Source organism: Cnephaeus nilssonii, assembly GCF_951640355.1.
Source record: "Cnephaeus nilssonii genome assembly, chromosome: 7".
Classification (NCBI taxonomy): domain Eukaryota; kingdom Metazoa; phylum Chordata; class Mammalia; order Chiroptera; family Vespertilionidae; genus Cnephaeus; species Cnephaeus nilssonii.
Window position 1 is genome coordinate 77,198,964 of NC_137078.1, and position 20,947 is coordinate 77,219,910.

At 43.9% G+C, this 20,947-nt stretch overlaps 1 protein-coding gene across 1 annotated transcript in view; it reads right to left on the reverse strand.

Moving 5' to 3' along the window:
- Positions 1–3,439: 3,439 nt before the first annotated feature.
- SMAP2 (small ArfGAP2) overlaps positions 3,440–20,947 on the reverse strand; it is a 49,221-nt gene continuing 31,713 nt past the window's right edge. The window contains exons 2-10 of the mRNA XM_079776497.1: positions 17,686–17,819; positions 15,909–15,994; positions 14,879–14,957; positions 12,041–12,127; positions 10,945–11,026; positions 9,875–9,984; positions 8,410–8,575; positions 7,660–7,976; positions 3,440–5,164 (exon numbers count right to left, since the gene is read on the reverse strand). Coding sequence (XP_079632623.1) covers positions 5,039–5,164; positions 7,660–7,976; positions 8,410–8,575; positions 9,875–9,984; positions 10,945–11,026; positions 12,041–12,127; positions 14,879–14,957; positions 15,909–15,994; positions 17,686–17,819 — 1,187 coding nt within the window. The 3' untranslated portion in view covers positions 3,440–5,038. The remainder of the gene's footprint in view (positions 5,165–7,659; positions 7,977–8,409; positions 8,576–9,874; positions 9,985–10,944; positions 11,027–12,040; positions 12,128–14,878; positions 14,958–15,908; positions 15,995–17,685; positions 17,820–20,947) is intronic.

Sequence of the window (20,947 nt, forward strand, 5' to 3'; positions counted from 1 at the left end):
CCTCTGCCGCCTCCTCCCAAGGCAGGCAGCTGGGCTGGGCTGGGCTGGGCTGAAACCACAGCTGGTTACCCTTTAGAAGGGGTAGGTGGGAGGCTGAAGGAGGGCTTTGGGGCCAGGTGGGCATCCAGCTGCCCTGGGAGGCCTGTTCCGCCTACCACTCTGCAACGGGTCCTCTCTGGTGACAGCACTGCTCAGGCCGAGCCCTCCAAGAGCTGGACAGCAGCACAGACTTGATGCTCAGGGCGTTTGGGAGGAGCGGGAGGTGAGGTGGGGTGGGCAGAGTGCCCACCTGGTGTCTGCACCCCTCTGTCCAAGGAGTCACCCCACCGGCCCCTCCAGGCTGGTTTAAGGACCCTGGGGCTGCAGGCAGGACCAGGGGGACTAGTTGCAGGCTGGGGCTCTGGCTCAGCAGGTCCCTGAAGCTGAGGGGAGTGCTGAGGGTGCTGTGTGCTGAATGGGGCTCCAGGGGATGAGAGATGCTGCCACCGAGGGACCTGGATGAGGCGGCACAGGGGAGGAGCCACGTCTCACAGAGCGAATGCAGCTGGTTTGCAGACCCCGAATCAATTTCTTTTCGAGGTAAAACAAAATCTGCCAGGGGAGGCAGGTGGCGAAGCCAGGCCCAGGAACAATAATCTAAGCCACAGACAGGGAGGGGAGGCGGGGTGTTCTCCACACAAGGCCCTCGCCCCAATGCAGCGGGACTCCACCAAGGTTACCAGCTGCAGGATGATGCAGGGTACTCCCCAGCCCCGCCCTTACCTCCCAGGCCTTCCCCCTAATGAGTCCAGCCTGGACCTCCGCTTCCTGGATCACCTGGGTTGACAGGAGCCAGCAACTGGGTTGTCATGCCCATATTCTAGATCAGCGGTTGCCAACCTTCGAGACCTCACAGACCACCGGTTGGTGACCGCTGTTCTAGATGCCAAAACTGAGGCTCAGAGAGGGGAAGCAGAGGTCCCTACCCCCAGCCCACCTGCCCCTCAACTCAGCCCGGCTCACAGGTGGCTCCCCCAGCTGCCGCCTGGTTGCAGTGATGTCGGAAGAGAAAGGAGGAGGAGGAGGAAGAGATTTCTGAGAAATAATCCAAAAATACACACCAGGTGGCCCCTCCTTCCTCACTCCCTCTCTCCAGCTTCAAAGCCTCCTTTTGTGCAGGTAGGCGGGGCCTCTTCCTGGCCTGGCAGCCGAGAGCAAAGGAGGTCAAGGAGGCAGAGGGTCCAGGTAGTAGGTTCTGGGACCCAACAACAACAACAAAATCTAAACATACTCTTATCATACAATCCAGTCATCACACTCCACGGTACTTACCCAAATGAATTGGAAACTTATGTCCACACAAAAACCTGCACACAAATGTTTATAGTAATTTTACTTATTTTTAAATTATTTTTTAAAATTAATTTTTAGCAGTTTATATTTTCTAATCCTTGTTACATAAATTTACTACTATATAAAGCAGCATTTTAAGACATGCTAAAAAGTATAAAGATCCATATAATAATCACCTGCTTATTTTTCCTGTAGTTTAAGAAATAAAGCATTACCTAAGTCGTTGGTTCTCCCTGGTAATCTGTCCCATCCTCTTTCCTAGAGTAACTTTACTTATAATTGCCAGAACTTTGGAAGCAACAAAGATGACCTTCAGTAAGTGAATAAATATAGTATATCCAGAAGAAGGAATATTGTTCAGTTGTAAAGTATACGAGTTATCAAGACATGAAAAAGACATGGAGGAAGCTTAAATACATATTATTAAGGGAAATACGCCAATCTGAAAATGCTGTATGTAATATGATTCCAACTCCAGGACATTCTGAAAAAGGCGCAACTATGGAGACAGTAAAAAAAAATAAAAATAAAAATCTGTGGTTGCCAGGAGTTAGGAGGGAGGGATGAATAGGTAGACCACACAGGATCTTTAGGATGGTGAAACTAATCCGTGTGATTCTATAATGTTGAGTTGGTGTTGTTATACATTTGTCAAACCCCTAGAATGTACGCCAAGATGAACCGTAATGCAAGTTATGAATTGGTGGTGATAGTGTTGTGTCAATGTAGGCTCATCAGTTGTAACAAATGTGCCTCTCTGGTGGGAGGTCAAAAGTGGAGGTTGGGGAGGGGGCAGCAGGTATATGGGGAGTCTCTGTACCTTCCACTCAGATTTGTTAACCTAAAACTGCTCTAAAAAAGAATTAATTTTGTAAAAAGTCTTTACCACAAGACTTTCCAGAGCTGTAACTATTGGGATATTATATTCCAGATGCACAAGAGGTGACAAAACAAGCAATCTTTCCCAAACTCATTTCAGCGTTGTTATAAAACACCTTTGAGCATCTCACATACCTCATAAGCAATTCATGAATTGCTGCTCTTAGCCACTCCATTCTCCCCTAGCCCTTCTACCACGGCCCTAGTTCAGCTCTTACCCTTTCTCCGTCCCCTAGATCTGGTCTTCTTCCCTCAAACACACTGTTCTCAGTAGCTGCCTAAACTCAAATCTATGTCTCTCCACTGTTCACACTTCAAGCTAAACCCCTTCCTAGGGTATAGGAAGCCCCCCGTGACCTGCCCCCACCCCCATTCACATACCTTAGAAACATCGAACTGCTGTGCTTCCCCGAATGTTCTGTGCTCTTGTAGGGCTCTCTGTTTACACCCTACTATCCGTCTGGAATACTCTTCTCCCCACCCACTGGTTAACTACTACCTCTCCTCTAAGTCTACTGCCCCATGAGACTGTGAGCTGAAGAGTGGGGACTAGGTCAAATTCCTTTTTTCTGATCTCTTCTTTCCAAATTCTGGAAGCCAATGGGCCCCAGGCTCAGTCCTCTTCCCATGGGGCTTTCTTAGGTGACAACCCGTCTCAAGGCTTTACAGACCGTCAATCTCTAACAGCTCCCAGACCGACACTCCAGCCAAACAATTTCCAGTGCAGGCAATGACCCTTGTCTGTCTGCTCCTTTTCCAGATCCCCACACAGCTGGCTGCTTATTCAGGCCTCAGTTCAAATGGCACCTCCTCCTGACTTCTCCATTCAAACAGTCCCATGCCCACTCTTCCCCCTTAACTTACCTTGTATTGTTAGTGTTTGAAATGAAATAATTTTACTTTAATGTCCACCTCTCCGACCACACTACCCTATGAGATGGGGGAGTTCTGATCCGTTACTTTATTTCAGAGCCTAAGCCACTGTTTGGCACATTGTCAACACCCCTACTATAAACATTTGTGTGCAGGTTTTTGTTGTTGAATGAGTGAATGCCTAACACAGGGCTGGCACATGCTACTTGCTAATGCTTGAGTGAAAAGGGCTTGATACTGGGCTACATGCACCCCGGGAACTGCTTTCTTTTACCTAAGTGTTACCATTAGCCTATTTCACACCGAGACATGGGGTTTATTGCTTGCCCGGGTCACACAGTAAGAAGGGATAGGAATACTGGCAGCTTGATCCAAGCTTTCTTTCTTAGCCATTGCGCTATCCTCTCACATCTGGAAGTATTCACAAGGTGTATTCAAAGGAAGGCAGGGAGGCAGGGAAGGGGGAAATGCTTCTAGTTTCCATGTTCTGTGACTCTAGCAGGTGCAGATTTCCACCCTTTCCTCAGCTCACAGCTCTAGACACTGCTGGATACAGGCCCCTTTCTGACGGCCTGGGCCTGGCCCTTGGGTTTGCCCCACACAGGAAATGAGGGAACTGGCCCCCGAAAGCAGAAAATGGGGTGGAACTCACCCTCCTCCAAGAGTGACACAGTACCAGCACGCAGACAGTGCTTCCTGCAGTATTTATTGAGGAATTTACACATACACAGGAGAAAGGCAACCAGAGACCGTGGTTCCCACAGCTGAAATCTTCTAAGCAACGCTTTCTTTTTTAATTTTCAAGTAGGATAAACAATGACTGAGAGGAAAGCTGCCCAGGCTCTCTGCCTCAGACGCCTGCACAGGTGGGGAAACAGAGCAGCCCGATACACAGGCATGAACGAGTGATGAGCAGGTTGGGAGAGGGGGAAGGAGGAAGGAGCCATCAATGAGATTGCAATTCTTTTTTTAACTGGAAGAAAAACTGGCAACAGTTTTAGGCTGTTGATAAATTAATTCCTCTCTGTTGTAAACCTAAACCTGAAAAACCAAAAACAAAAATACCCAGAGCAGATGGGGAGAGAGTGGGAGGTGGAAAACACACACACACACACACACACACACGCACGCACACGCACACACACACAGTACACGCACGCGCGCGCGCACACAGTACACGCGTTAAGCTCTGCATTCCCTCTGGAAGGGCTGTCCCTCCAACCGTGGAGCCAGATCTTACTGCAGGCAGGACGGAGGCAGGGAAAGGGCTGTGTGTTTTGTGAGGGACCTTCGTAAGTCTTTGGTGCTAATAAAGGCTGACTTAAGCAGCAAGTCCTGACGCTTCAGATCCAGATAGCAATGCAGGGGACCGGAGAGTAACGTTTTTGCTCATCCTCATAGATGGGGTTTGTATCTCCAAGGTTAGGGGCCAACCTGATCTAAGACCCAGTAAGTATTTGATTTTATTTCAGTACTTTCTTCATTCCCATAAATCATGGGAGCATAATGCCTCCCTCTTCAACTAATAATTTAAATATGTAGAAACAGTTATTAACACACATGGAAGTACCTCCAAACCCTCCCCTCTTTACCTAAAACACACCTACAGACCCTCCTGAGAACCTGATTGGAGGTTTAACCTTCCACAGTAAGTGCCTTCTGCCAACAATTCCTAAGGTGCTGGTGCAGGAGAGGACCGGGTGGCTGGGGAGGAAGCCGGAATGGCTAGGGGACATGTACAATATAAAACAACAGAGAGGTCTGCGTGTCTGGGAAGTGGCTGGGCTGGGCAGAATGCCAACCCCCAAATGACAGATTGAGCAATTTCTAAACCAAATGGAGAGAGGTAGGAAAAGGGGAAGGCGTGAAAGAGTTGGAGAAAGAGGGAAAGGGGGGAAGGGAAGCGGGGAGAGAGAGGGCGGAGGAGAGCGGCAGACACATAGGTGATTTGTTTTCATTTCCACATCTGCGAGCTGAGAGTCTGACTTGCTGCCTGTCCATTTCCGCCGCTCATCGACTGTCCATAGCTCAGCATGCCATTGGCTCCACATAAGTTCATCCCAGCCATCTGCTGGGTCATCTGAAAGGCAGAGAGGAGACTTTCAGACCAGGATGTGGGCATGCAGCCAGTTAGTGCAAAAGGCAGGGCAGGAGTCCTTCCGTCAGTGGGGATGGGGAGAACGAGACAAAGGAGAACTCTGTTATGGTACTTAACTGCTCTGAACCTCAATAGAGCATTCCCGGGACACCAGGCCACGTGAATGAAGGACTTTTCAGAAGAGAGATATTGACAGAGACTAGTCATACTCAGGGAGGGAAAGAAGGAATCCTGGAGCTAGACAACATAAAACAGCATGAGAAGTTATTGTTTTTTCCTTCCAGGCCCTCATCCTAAACAGAAGGGGCCGACTGTTCATTTGCCGTCGACAACCCTGAGGGTACAGAGAAGCCCCCTCGCCCGCGCCCCTGCCTGATCTCCAGCAGAGTTATTACTGCAGTGAAAGTGCTTGCGCAGACTCAAGCAGAGAGAGAAAGAAACCGGAGTGTTCAGGTGAACAAAGGAAGGCACACAAAAAGCCCAACGTGTCTTCGGTGCCTGAGAAGGGAAGTTGTCGGGAGAAAAGAGGCAGTGGGGTCAGGGCCTCTTTTAGAATTAGACGGAAAGACCGGCCTCTGGCAGAGAACAGAAGAAACAATCTATCAAAGCAAAATGCCTTCCATTTCCTAAGCCCAGGACATTTTCTCCAGAAGTTCTTTTTCTTTAGAAGTCTATTTTTCTCCCACCAACTTTTAAAGAAAATGTCAAGCTTACAGAAAAGCTGAAAGAAATAGTACAATGAAGCCCATCTATTCCTTTCTTAAATTCACCAATTATTAGCATTTTGCCATCTTTTCTGATACATCTGTATAAACTTGAAAAATTTTGATGGGCACTGAAAACTACAGATATTGTGACATTTCACCCATTACGTCAGTAAGTGTTTCATAATAAATAACACGCTCCTGGAACCACAACACAATGAACACGCTCAAGAGATTTAAGATTAATGCAGTATTCTGATATGCATTTCATTTTCCTATCTCTTTAGTCTCCTTTAATCTAGAACACTTCCCCCGCCACATTTTTCTTTTTTTCCTGACACTGTTTTAAGAATCTAGGCCACTCACTTGGCAGAAAATCCTTCCATTTGGATTTTATATGATTAAATCCATTTCTGGCAAGAATTTATGTAGGTGATATTGTGCCCTTCTTAGGTCTTAGTGCAAGATACCAGAAAGCACATGATATTAATTGGTCCCACTATTGGTAATTTTACGTTTGATCACTTGGCTAAGGTAGTAACTGTCATTATGTTTTTCATTGTAATTAATACATACCTGAAGCGTATTTCTTTGAGAATATGTGATACCTATTTTTCTACAATTATTAGTTGTCATTCTTCTCTGTGTTACAACCCATCAGTGTCATTTTTAGTTCAAGAGCACCCTCTTCTGTTAGTACAGGGAAATGACTATTTTGCAGGGAGAAAGATGGTGAAATACACCATTCTTCAAAGAGCAATTCTCCTTGTAAGTCATCCCACCTCCCCTAGAAGCCATGTTTTCCAGGGCTACCATCTATAATCCTACCTAATAAAAAGGTAATATGTAAATTACCATCACTCCGCTACGCCCACGATTGGGCCAGCGGGAGGCGCAGGAGGCGGGACTCGGGGTGGCTGGGGTAGCCGATTGGGCCTGGCGGCGTGAGCTCAGCATCTGCACCATGGCTGTGCTGTGGAACAGAAGGGGCCTCTGGGGGAGCGAGCTCACGTCCCGCCGCGGACCATCAAAAGCGGGGGAGCTGGGTGCCTGTCTGCTCTGGCACCAGGCCTTTCAGAAGCCTCCGCCGCGCCCGAGGCTTCTGAAAGGCCTGGTGCACCAGCGGACAGGCACCCAGCTCCCCCACGATTGAAAGTGAAAGCGTGTAGGGGACCCTACACGTGCATGATTCAATCATGCACTGGGCCTCTAGTCCTATATATTTCAATCCCTTAATTTTGATTCTCCATATAAATAGAGCCCTAATCTACCAGGTCTCAGATCTCTTCTCAGCATGTTTCCAGTCAGGGTAGGTCTTTCTCTTTCTGGGGATGATTTCATCTATGGTCTGTCACCTTCTCCGTGATGCCGGCTCTGCTGGGTTTAGGTGTTTATATGCCGACTGCCATGTAATTTGAAGTCTGTAGCATTCTGTCTACTGGACGTGGTAGCCGTGGGTAAGTTATGGGAGGTTTTATTTGCCCTCCTTGTTTATCAGTATAGGTTGCTTTTGTTTTTGTTTGATGGATGCATGGAGAGATTTAGGTTTTGGCAGTTATCCTTATTCTACAGGAATCCAGAACTCTGCAGAAAGTCTGAATTTGGATAGACCTTCTAGAAAGAAGAAAGAAAAAAACGCAAACCTAAGCATAAGAATGTCTCTCGTGTTATCTCATCTACTGTGAAGATTTAAAGGATCAGAGGGAGACACAAAGTGAAATGGCCTTGAGGAAGTCTGAAAACTCTTGTCCCAAATAAAACGGGGTAGCTTACCTGAGTAAGGTTCCATTGCAGCTGCTGAGCTGGCTGAACCCCATACATAGTCTGGGGCATAGCTGCCATGCCTGCCATGTAGCCAGCCTGCTGGGTGGTCATCATTCCATTTGGCACACCCATCATTGATGCCTGCATACCACCCATATAGCCTGCAGGCAGGGCCATGGGGGCAACCATCCCAGAAGCCCCTGGCTGAGCTACCATGCCTACTGGTGGGGGCATCATGCTCCCCATTATGCTATTAGGAGGTGCAACCCCAGGGAAGCTGGGGTAGGCTGTGGGATATGCCATCTGAGCAGGAGCCATGAACATTGCTGCCAAGAGAACATACGTACAGATTTGTTAGGAAAGCACACAAAGTCAGTCCAAAGTCTCACTGGCTGCTCTTTTCCAACTAGAATTTCTCAGGACTACTCAACTCAGAATGCTCTTTTACACAGCCACACAGTCAGACAGACTGCCTACAAGACTTGTCATGGCTTCCCACCAGAGGGTTGCTGACCTAGCTACTTCCCCTTTAAGGTCTAGATCCAGACTTGAGTCAGACTTCACAGACATGTGACACCAGAGCCCACAGAAGAATCTGCTGATACTCTGTGGCGTCACAAGAAATGTCATTCACGTTCAGGCTTGTTTGGAGTATGCTATCACTGCCCCAAAGCAACTGCCCTGTCGCAACAAATAATTTCTACATTTAAGTCCTCGTGTCTCTATCTGGCATACTGCCAGGCACCCCAAGAAATCTACCTGGGGCAGGCATCTGAGGTGTCTGGGATCCATACAGCGAGAGGATGGAGTCTTTAGAGAGCTGTTTCTTGCCTGTTTCTTCTGATTTGCTCCCTGGCTCTGGAAACAGGTTCAGGTTTTCAGGAACAGAGCCGGCACTCCCTGCAGTTGGCATGGAACCTACCACCTTAGGGCAAAGAGGGCAGGGGGACAATGGAATGGTCTTCATGGGAATCTCTGTAAAGATCTCCCTCGTTTCTCTGTTGCTTCTAACATTTGCAATAAGAACTGATGGCTGGCCCTGGCCGATGTGGCTCAGTGGTTAGAATGTCAGCTCACACACTGAAGGGTTGCTGGTTCGATTCCCAGTCAAAGGCGTGTACCTGGGTTGCAAGTTTGATCCAGGGCCGGGTCAGAGTGCATGTGGGAAGAAACCAATCGATGTGTCTCTCTTCACATCAATGTTTCTCTCTCCTCCACCCACTCACTCCCTTTCACTCTAAAAAAAAAATTAATGGGAAAAATATCATCGGGTGAAGATTAACAAAAAAAAATCAAAAAAGCCCTAGCCGGTTCAGCTCAGTGGATAGAGCATCAGCCTGTGGACTGAAGGGTCCCGGGTTTGATTCCGGTCAAGGGCACATGCCCAGATTGCGGGCTCGATCCCCAGTAGGGGGTGTGCAGGAGGTAGCCGATCAATGATTCTCTCTCATCATTGATGTTTCTATAGCGCTCTCTCTTTTCCTTCCTTCCTGAAATCGATAAAAATATATTTAAAAAAATAAACAAAAAAAAGAATTGATGGCTGAAGTTAGTAGTTGGCATGGAACCTACTTCCTGACATTTTTACCATACAAATATCAGAAAACACCTAATAGTTAAGCTCTGGAACAATGTTTAGTTCTTTAGCAAAACAATGTAATTTGCTAAAAATATAAAATAAATTTTAAAAATAAAAGCAACCTACAAATGATACAGCCAGAAAGAACTGAGTTTAGATCCCAGAGTAGCCATTTGCTATTGTGTATCAAGAGGCTGGGCACATAAATTTTCTGAACTAATGTTTCCTCATCTATAAAATATCATTTTGCAGGGTTGTAATGAAGATTTTCAATTATAAGTGAAATATATAAAAACACCTAGCACTGTGCCTGGTACATAGCAGATATTCCACAAATAGTAGCCATCAAAAGTCTTTCACACCTACAAATCCTCTGGCAATAACTCAGGCCGAGGAGTTGACCTAAAGTATCAGCCGTACAATCTTACACACCTTAGACAGAAGCCCACTCAAAGGGAGAGAATGGAATGAATAGTAATCTTAGGCTGTAACAGAGACAACACAGTATTAAGGTAAGAATCAAGAACCAAGAAAACCAAAGCCTAGTTCCACCAAGGAAGCATGACTCAGCTCCATGATTAAGTTATCAAAATCACTCTTTTCAGAATACTACTCTTTCAATCCTGAGGAGCCCACAAAACTCACCTTTCTGGGAGCTGAAGAAGAGGGGGATGGAACAGAGGCCAAAAGATCTAAGTCCTTCTCTAGGGCATTGCTGGTCTTACTGCTTGTAATGGAGCAGGCCACAGGAGCATCTGAAAAGAAAGATTAAAGTTAAAAAAAAAAAAATGTAGCACTGCTCATTAAGCCCAGGCCTTCCTTCTATTGTAGACACAATAAAGACAGGGAAAGCCCGTACACTCCCATCATGGGTCTGGAAATTTAGGCTTCTGGAACCATCTAGCTTGGATGGGCATCTCACGAGAGGCCTTGCCCCACATTCCCAAGAGCTCTCTGGAGAAGCCTGCAGCCCAGCTATCTGGCACAGGGCGCTGGCTCCTTTCTGGCTATTTGAGGGACAACACTGTGTAGGATTCATTTTCAGAGATAAATTAAAGATACATTAAAATTAGAAGCCTAAGTAGCCAATAACCTAAATCAGCAGAAATGGATTGAAATAAAGTACAGCCATCAGTACTGTGAAAGATAAAGAACAGGTTTACTTCTGAATGGGGCAGGGTTTTAAGGTTTGGAGAAAAATGAGCACAAGATAAGGGGCCATCTCAGAAACAGGTTGCACCTGAAAAATGAGAGGGAGGGGGCAAGGCTCACAGGTGCTGGTTTAAGGAAAACTGCTACCATGTACTGAGTGCTTAGTATGTGCTAAGCAAGGGGCTAAGAGCTTTAGAGGTATTATCTCACTTCATCCTTCCAGCAACACCTTTGACATGGACACTTATATCATCCTCATTGCATAGATAGGAAAGGAATGTTCAGACGGTACGTGATCTACCCAATGTCACATAACAGTAAGTGGCAGAGCTGGGACTCTGGCTCTCAAGGCTGTATTCTTAACCACTCCATTGTACTGTCACTCTGAAAATGTCACAGTAAAACTTTCTTAGCACAACTGCTCAGATACAAAACAACAGGAAGAACATGAGAGAACACTCTTAGTGCCAGGGATACAAACGGAAAGACTCCCATCTCTGCCCAGCTTCCCAGGGTCAGAGAGAATTTGTAAGATTATGGGAGTGGGAAAGTCTGACTCTTACCAAGGCCTAACAAATCCATGACAGGTGCTGTGGATTTCGGGGAGCTTTTCCGAGGTAGCTGTGGATCTTCTTTTTTCTGTGGCTAAGGCGAAAATATGTTATTGAAAGAAATAAGCAGGTGTTTTGAACCCTTTTCCCCTCCCCACTGTAAAGCCACAGGTTTTCTTGTGGTATGGTTGATGTTATTCAAAGAGAGTAACCAAAGAAACAAAACTCAGGAAGTGTCAGGCAAAAGAATCAAGTCAGAGGTACAAGTGCATAAATCAAACCTAAAGTGAAAAGCAAAGGTATCATCTGTGCTTGTTTGGCTTTCTGAAGAGACAGATCTGTCTGAAACCAAGACAACCACAGATCAGGGGTCCAACAGAAGTAGCAGGTTTTGGTCCCAGGAAAAAACCAAGAATAAAGGTAGGTGTCTGATGGTACAAGAGCCAAGAGCCATCAAATCCCCCAGTGATTAGAAAACCTTTAATACCAAAAGGGAGATCAGTCTAAAGATTACCTAACTCACTCTGCCAATATCACTAATGACTGTGTTCTTTAGACAGTGCGATTCAGAATGATGATAAAACACTCTTCCTTAAGCAAACAGTAAAAAGTCCTCTCTCCTAAGATTCCAAGATCTGATATTAGATATCCACTACTACAGCCACAATATGTCCTGTGGAAAGAGAAAGGTGTCTACTTCAATATGACAGAGCAAGAATACAAGAAGTGATTGCATAAAATGGATCAGTCTGGCCTGGCTTCTGGACTGTTCTTAACTGCAACAGGAAATGAGATACAGAAGGTCTAACAAGAGGTAACATCTACTCAGAAGGTGTCACACAGCCTTGACATTCTGGCATGGAACATGCCTCTTGCTTAAATGGGACAGATGAGGTTCCTAAGCTGCCACCTAGCTCCAAAGAAACTGTGACAGAGCAGATTAGGCAACAATTAGCCATGGGAAAGAAGCTGAAGCGGCAGCAGGTGAGCTCATCTAAATGCGGAACCCTTAGTCCCAGGTACAATACGCTATCAACCGCAGGCCACCCCTCCACACTTATAAACGCACCTGAGGCCATCCACAGAGTGCAAATACTTTTCCACTTACCATTTTTACTTTCTCAAAAACAATAGGTTCCATTTTTTTCTCTGAAGCTGGCTCATTCCCTCTTTTCCACTTGTCATCTTTTTCTTTCTATAATGATTTTAAAAACAAGACAAAGAACACAGGCCCAATAGTGACTAGGCAGTTTTGATAAATTGTCATTCCAAATGTCCAAAAAGGAAACAAAAAGTCCCTGTTGACTCTGATACAGGAGTCTGACAAGCTTTGGAGTTTTTGGTGTGGGGTATGAGAGTCGGCCTCGTCCACATCAGCCTCAACGCTCTAAGAGGCATCCTTCAAATATCTTAAGCACCCGCCCTCCCTCATCTGTCTTTTGACTCTTGAACTATGCAGTATAGGCTATCTACGGAGGATAAAACATTTTGCCTGTCTGCTGCCCCTTTCTGACTCAAGTTTAATTAGCTCATGCTTTGAGGGGTTCCCCCTCATCTTGGTGAAATAAGTTCATGTTCATCTAAGTAATACATATCCTTTGTGGTTTTATAAATTCAGTTATAACTTCTCTCCATCTTTATCTTTTTTTTTAAAACCAGGAAAAAAAATGTCAAGCTTAATGGTTAGAAAAACAATCATCAAGGAAATAAGGCCAAAAAAGAGTAAAAGGATTATAAAGTATCCCAAATGAGCCGCCTGTATAAAACCAAAAAGTACATCAAAAATAAAATATTAGAAAGTCTCTCTCAGTTTTTGTTACTGTCAGAGGCTGTTTCATAATATTTTCACCTGTGTTATTGGTCATATTTTAAAAATCATATAAACATTAAAATGTCAAACAGAACCACAAAGTAAACTCAAGAACATAGGCATTTGAAAAGAGGTATACCAAACTTGTGAAAATTTAAGGCCTTGCTACTGATCAAAAAGTGCAATTTAAAATGCCTTTATTTTTTTTGCGGGGGGCGAAGGAGGAAGTCTTAATAATACCTAATGTTGGTAGAGATGAAGTAAAACTAGTACTCTAATATAGTGCTAAGAAGACAGTATAAAATAGTACAACTTCTGGAAAGTATACTGGCAAAAGTATGAAAGACAAATACTGAAACGCTTTGACTACATAATACCATATTTTGTAATATATCTTAAGAAAATAATCCAAAATATGGAAAGCTCATATGTACAAAGTAATTTACCCCATAATTATTTATGCTGAAGAAAAATGTAAATCACAACCCTTATGCCACAAAAGGAAAAAGATAAGATAAATTGTGATCTAAGCACATCAAATTTAAAAAATTGAAATAGCCTTTTGGTAAACAGTTTTTTTCCTTCCTAAATGGAAATATCCAGCGAGTAAAACAGGCTGTTTTCATGAGCACACTATCTTCCTACAGAACCTCTTCCCTCATCTTCGGGATGACCTCAGATACCCTTTCCTGAGCTCATCTAATTTCACATCTTCAGGTACAATGAACAAAGGGAGGCAGACAGACCATAGTTTTCTACAAATAAAAGGCAATGTATGTGCTTTGGTTTCAAACCCTTTCTGATGCCATCCAAGCCGTAGCTATATACTGGGTTAATCTCCCTTGGAACAGTTAAGATAACTTCCAGGTCCCTTTTGTGGATGACTCTGAGGTAAGAGTATTATTACCTTGCACTTATCTGTCTGCATTGAAATTCACCTACCAATTAATGCCTTTTCACATAACCTCAAAAGATCAATTTGGAACTTTAAATAACCTGGAAGGGCTCAGAGCCCTGTGTAAACTTAGTGATTTCACTAACTAGTGCATTCTCCATTAGAATAACTAACCAGATGGATGACAGATAGGACCTGTGCTAGAATTTGAGAATACCATACTTTCTTTCTGTGGCTCAAGAAATAGTCAATTACATCTAAACGAATTTACTATAGAACCTTGTCAAAGGCTTTTTAAAGGTCTAAAGAGTCATATTTATTGGTTCTTTAGTTGTCAGTAATCAGGCTTATAGTCTTCTTTCAGAAACCATATCATATTTCCTCCTGTATATTTTACTTGTCCTAGTTATCATACATTGTATTTCAGATTCTAACCACATGCCTAGGAGGAAAAGCGTACTTGGCAACTGGTAGTCTCCATCTAAAACCCTTCTCAGGAACAAGGGTCGTCCCATTAGCAATCAGTCCACCGATGCACAGGAAATACATGCTGGTCAAACTGAAGGAAACTGGTGATTTAATTACACTTAATTTTATTGACTTCACTTATGGAAACAAAACTTATGTATGCATGAAGGGTTTGTATGTGTGTATATATAAATAATATAAATTCATATGTATTAAATTCATATATATATATATTTTCTATTTGATCTCAAATGCCCAACATGTCCAGCTACAGAAATAATTTGGAATTGGGAGTCACTAGCATCCCAATGCAGATCAAGACAAAGAATTCACTGATGGTTTGCCCTGTCTGCCCTTGAGGCCAAACTTTGCTTCATGATATTTCATGGTCTTGATTCAATAACTGGCTTTTTTCTACCTCTGTATCTTTATTATTTTACCGATTTGAGAGAAAGTAGAGATGAAGGGGGGGGAAATAAAAGGAAGGGGGGAGAGAGGGAGAGCTGGAGAGAGGGGGGGGAGAGAGAGAGAGAGAGAGAGAAACATAGATTTTTGTTGTTCCACTTATTTATGCATTGATTGGTTGATTCTTGTATGTGCTGACCGGGAATCAAACCCAAAACCTTGCTGTACTGGATCGATGCTTTAACCAACTGAGCTATTTTTTCAATGATAGTTTTTGAGCATGTTAGTAACTGATCTTCAAATTCTCCCCTGGCCCGATTAATAAGCAAATTACTTATTATGAACAAAACTTGAGAGTTACAACCAACCTTAAGGGCACTGATGTCTAGACTTCGGTCCATGTATTTCTTCTTCTCATATTTATCTCGAATAAATCCCTCGACAGCTCTGCAAAAAGCTTATTAAGGATAAAGCAAGCAAGTCTTTCCCAGGATGACTATCAAAGGTCAATCTGTATCCCACGGAACGTTGTTCTCTCTCCCTCCTGTCTGGCTTCCCCATTCGGCTCCTGTCTTTTCACATGTAGTTTCCCTGACCAAAACCTTGAAATGCCTCCTTCCCAGTTATTGCAGGGAATCCCATTTCTTCTGATTTCCCTTCAGAGCACTGATAGCAACAAATGGGATTCATCTTCCATCATCTGTGGAAGATGAATCCGCTCGCTGCTCTAGAACACAGATAAAGCAGCAGACAATTACCTATTTTAAAGGCCTTAGGTCAATAGGTCTTAAACAAAGGCAAATAGTGACCCTAAAAACTATAAACTCTTGCGTCCCGTGGCCAGATTCTATGGCCCCAAATCTGCTTTTTAACACGTTCTACCTGCACCAACCAAAAAGCCAACTCTAACAAGATGGTCAACAAACCATTGGCTTTGTGAGCTGGGTGCTCTCCCATGCAGAGGGGATGGGAGAAAAAAGTTACTAATTGGTCAACAACAGTTAATTCTTTCACACAGAACATAAAAAGGCCTTAAAAAGTGAATAGTAGTTTTTGTGATTCAACACAACACAGTAAATGATTTTTATCAAACAATAGCTTCAGAGATCCAAAAAACTATTGGAGATGTCACTTTACAGAAGAATTCACAGTGAAACTGAACCACTGCAGTCTTAATTCCTGAATGAGCTTTCGCCCTGTGACACCACCATTCTGACACAGAACGTATACATATGCTTTTTGTAGGCCTTGGTTGCAGGAGAGAGAAAATACAAGATATGACTAATCCACATTGATTAGATCTGACTACACAGACAGATCATGAGTTGTGAATATTCTGTGACTCTCCCAAAACACCAAAATACCACTCAGTCTTCTAAGTTGCTCCAGAAAAGATACGGGTCTATTTGAGGTCGCCGAAAGGTCTCAGGAAGGTATGCTTCATAAAGTCGGTTTGCCTTTCCATTCCCCATCTCTTGCATACACTGCAACCAAAGAGATGTGGAAACATGGAATGTCAGATTAGGAAAGAATTTTAAAACTTCTCACCCAATGGCAGCATTTTACATTGAAGAACCAATCTAGAGAGTGGTAGAACCAAGTTTAAAACCTGTGTATTTTGATTTCCAATCCATGATTCTCTCTACTTTGCTTGCAACCATTCGCCCCTACAGGTGTCTTTCCTACCTCACCCCTGAGTTCTGTTTATTGAAAAATCTGTCTGACAAGATACATTTAATTCAGTAATAATTCAAAATTCCATTTGAAAGTCCAAGACACATAGCTACCAAATGTCTACTTGGCAGGCAATAATCAGTGCCTAATCTGGAAGGCAACGTGCAAGCAGTAACTACACTCGGAATTGGTACTATTAGTTAACCCATTCAGCTTTATTACCAATAAGTGTTTTACATTAGGCTTTTGAAATAGATTCTTTAGCACTTGTGAGGGATAAATCCCAAGATCTTTTAAAATCTTCAAATTCCTAAATACCTCTATGGCATGTAGTTTCCTTAATAAGATACAGTAAAGTGCAACTGAAAAGTATAACTAACCTTTAGACTTTTAATAAATCTATAAGCCCTGGCCGGCATGCTCAGTGGTTATAGTGTCGTCCCGAGCACCAAAGGGTCAAAGGTTCAATTCCCAGTCAAAGGCAAGTACCTAGGTTGCAGGTTCAATCCCTGACCCTAGATGGGAGGCAACCATCGATGTGTCTCTTCCACATCCATGTTTCTCTCTCTCCCCCCTCCCTTTCTCCCTTCCATTCTCTCTAAAAATCAATGGAAAAAATATCCTCGGGTGAGGATTAACAAAAAACAAAACACACACACCAGTCTAAAATATTTCTAAGGCCATGTTCTGGTTAAGAATAATCTCTTATTTCTATCATCCTCTTTAGCAACTGGTTTTCTTTGGATCCACTCTCCCCAAGAATTTTTTTTTTCTTAATTACTATAAAAAGTTTCAATGCAGGAAGAGAACAGAGAACAATGAAGCCACATTGAGGTACAGATCTTGGGCCAGCTGGACTCCCTAACTCGAGTGTCTCACTCCTAGCCCATCAACCTAACAGCAAGCATTTTAGCAATAAAATGTTACAAGTCTATGAGAGGGCTTTTAAATTTTGTTTTTAGAGAATATCTAAAACTAAAAATGTTAGATCTGCAGATGTCAAGGGTCTTAGAAAATAATCCAAAGATCCTCCTTTACATCTTTCTCAATCCACAGGGTACTAGACCATAAACCATTTGTGATTTGAAGTAGGTAAAATATAGGTGGAATAATTTGTACTTTAAATAGAAAGATTAAAATTTTCACTATAGCCGAAACTGGTTTGGCTCAGTGGATAGAGCGTCGGCCTGCGGACTCAAGGGTCCCGGGTTCGATTCCGGTCAGGGGCATGTACCTTGGTTGCGGACCCATCCCCAGTGGAGGGTGTGCAAGAGGCAGCTGATCGATGTTTCTCTCTCATTGATGTTTCTAACTCTCTATCCCTCTCTCTTCCTCTCTGTAAAAAATCAATAAAATATATTTAAAAAAAAATTTTCACTATTAAGGTATGAGAATTGGATATAGGTGTTCGACAACTAAACTTTCCTTTATCTTTACCTTTGTGCCCAGTTTGAAATTCACCCAGAACTACTTTAACACACTCTTGGGTTGTATTAAGTACCTGAATCTGTTCTTGAGTCCACTGGTCAAGGTTAACTGATTTTACCCTGGATATGTGCACCCCCAAATTCCTGTGGATTCCAGCACATCGAATGCAGATGAACACACCAATGTTCCAGGAGGCCCATCGTGGCCCTGTGAAGGTCAGGAACAAGTCAATAAAGTACAAATTAAAACAACATTCAAGGCTCAAACGGTAGTATTTAGATTATCAAACATTTCAGCTAGAACATAAGTGAGAGGATTGTTATCTCAATCACCTTTTTATTGGTTTAGTTCATTCCTCCATGAATAGGCTTTCCTTTTTTTTCATTTAGCTTTAAATTTTTTTAGTGTACAATACAGTGGTTTTTAGTATACAGGGCGAGGCAAAAGTAGGTTTATACTGGTAGTTCATATGGAAAATAACACAATAATTAATAAATAATAATGTAAGAATAAACCCTCTGCTTTGCATAGTCACAACTGTAAACCGACTTTTGCGCCACCCTATATTCACACAGTTGTCCAACCACCACCACTATCTAATTCCAGAACATTCTCACCACTCCCAAAAGAAACCTCAAACCCATAAGCAGGCATTCCTCATTTCCTCCCAATTCCTCTCCAGCCCCCAGACCCTGGCAACCATAAATCTAATCTGTCTCTATAGACTTGCCAATTCTGGACATTTCATATAAATGGGATTATACAATATGTGGGCATTTGTGTATGGAGCAACCTTTTACAATGTCTGATAATATGAGTATTGAAATGTAGATGTTGTAATACCGTTACTTATATAAAGAAAAATCCTAGGAGAACAGTGAAAAGTTATATCACATTCTATTTAGTATCTTACATGAACAGCCCTCCCTCAAGCAACTTTTCAATGGTGGTGGGGCCTGGATTCACTTTTCCTATTAGGAAAAAAGATACAGACATGCCATATCAACCTAAGGTTCAACCTGAAATTTAAAACTTTGTTTATCCTCCCCTCCCTAGCAGGCCTATAAAATATGCATCCAGATTAGGTTAATAGGATCCTTTCTCCTTGAGCTGATGTCCCTACATTACCCTATAGAATTACCTAGATTCAAGAATGTCAAGTAAAGATACTTATTGAAATAAAAAAGAAATCTCAGATATGTATTTTAATTAAAAATGGTTACATAATTCCCATCTCTTGCCAACTTTGCTCACCCTGATAATCCCTCTGGAAAATTATCAAACTCCTCTTCATAATCTTTTTTTTCCTATTCATAATCTTTGTACAGGAAAAGCAACTTACTTTTATATAACACCTGACAAATACTTACTGAAAAATCACTAGTATTTCCTTCTCCATCATTCTACTAGGCAGAAACTTACCACATAAAATAAGCATGATATCGAAGTTAGCAGTTGCAATAGAGATGAAAAGACACAAAATGATTTTCCTCCAGAGACAAATAGGACCCTGGGTTTTGAACAACTAAGGTCACAAGACTTCAGTTCTGCCGGACACAATTATTTGGTTGCTCTGCAGTTTTTGACAGCAGTCTCAATAAAGGAATACTAGAATCATATGCCAGATATTCTCAGAAATTTGAATCCACAACTATCATAATTAAGAATGTAATTTTTTAAACAAAGATATCATTCAGATACTATGGCAAATACTACAAATACAGAAGGCTCAAATTCTCCTTATAACCACCAGGTGGAGTTCTCTGTCTGAAATTTTATCCCAATATCTTACTGCTATTATCTCGATAGGCTCAGATTTACCTTTTAAAAAGACCTTCAGTCCCTTCAAATCCCTGGACAGATTTGCACAGTAGATCTGCCTTATAGCTAATAAACACATAAAGGATTCACACATTTCTTTCAGTGGCAGGGAGTTACATAAACACAAACAAAATACCTAAACAGATATGAAGTTTCATAGGGTGCTGTATGTCTATTTTAGGTTACAGTTTTCATAAAAAAAACTCAGATATGGTCTAAGTTATATAGAGTTAAAAATGGGACCAAAAGTTAATATCTCATGTTTCTTTACCATTTTCCCTTTGCTCTAGATTCTAGAATTCATGATAAAATAGTTAAAGTATATTTGTTTATGAACAAAATCAGAAGCCAAAAACATTAATTACAAGTTGCTGTGGAGCATAAGGAATATAGTCAATAATCCTACTTAATAAAACAGTAATATGCAAATTGACCATACCTTCGCTACACCCATAAGCCACGCCCACCAGCCAATCAGGAGCAAATATACACGTTAAACCAGCAAAGATGGCAGGCGGGGGGGGAGAGGGCAGCACCCATGCCAGTGAGATCCAAGCTATGATGGTGGACTAGGGCAGGCGGTTAGCGCCGGCAGCCGGCTGACCAGGTTCGCCATCACCGATCATGGACCAGGGCAGTTGGCATGGGTTAGTGCCTGCAGCCGCCTGACCAGGTCCCGGATAAGGGCTTCGAGTCAGCCGCCGCTGGCAGCGGCTGACTCGAAGCCCCTATCAGGGATCATGGACCAGGGCAGGCAGCGTGGGTTAAAGCCCGCAGCCGGCTGCCCAGGTCCGTGATCACCGATCTCAGAGCAGGGCAGGCGGCGTGGGTTAACGCTGGCAGCCGGCTGCCCAGGTCCGTGATCACCGATCTCAGAGCAGGGCAGGCGGTGTGGGTTAACGCCCGCAGGCGGCTGCCCAGGTCCGCCATCACCGATCATGGACCAGGGCAGGCGGTGTGGGTTAAGGCCTGCAGCCGCCTGCCCAGGTCCACGATCAGGGATCACGGACCAGGGAAGGCGGCATGGGTTAGCGCCCATAGCTGCCTTCCCAGGTCCGCCATCACCGATCTCGGACGAGGGCAGGCGGCGTGGGTTAGCGCCCGCAGCCGCCTGACCAGGTCCCGGATAAGGGCTTCGAGTCAGCCGCGGCCAGTGGCAGCTGACTCGAAGCCCCTATCAGGGATCATGGACCAGGGCAGGCAGCGTAGGTTAACGCCGGCAGTCGGCTGCCCAGGTCCGTAATCACCGATCTCAGAGCAGGGCAGGCGGTGGGTTAACGCCCGCAGCCACCTGCCCAGATCCGCCATCACCGATCTCGGAGCAGGGCAGGCGGTGTGGGTTAACGCCCGCAGCCACCTGCCCAGATCCGCCATCACCGATCTCGGAGCAGGGCAGGCGGTGTGGGTTAACGCCCGCAGCCACCTGCCCAGATCCGCCATCACCGATCTCGGAGCAGGGCAGGCGGTGTGGGTTAACGCCCGCAGCCGGCTACCCAGGCCCACGATCACAGATC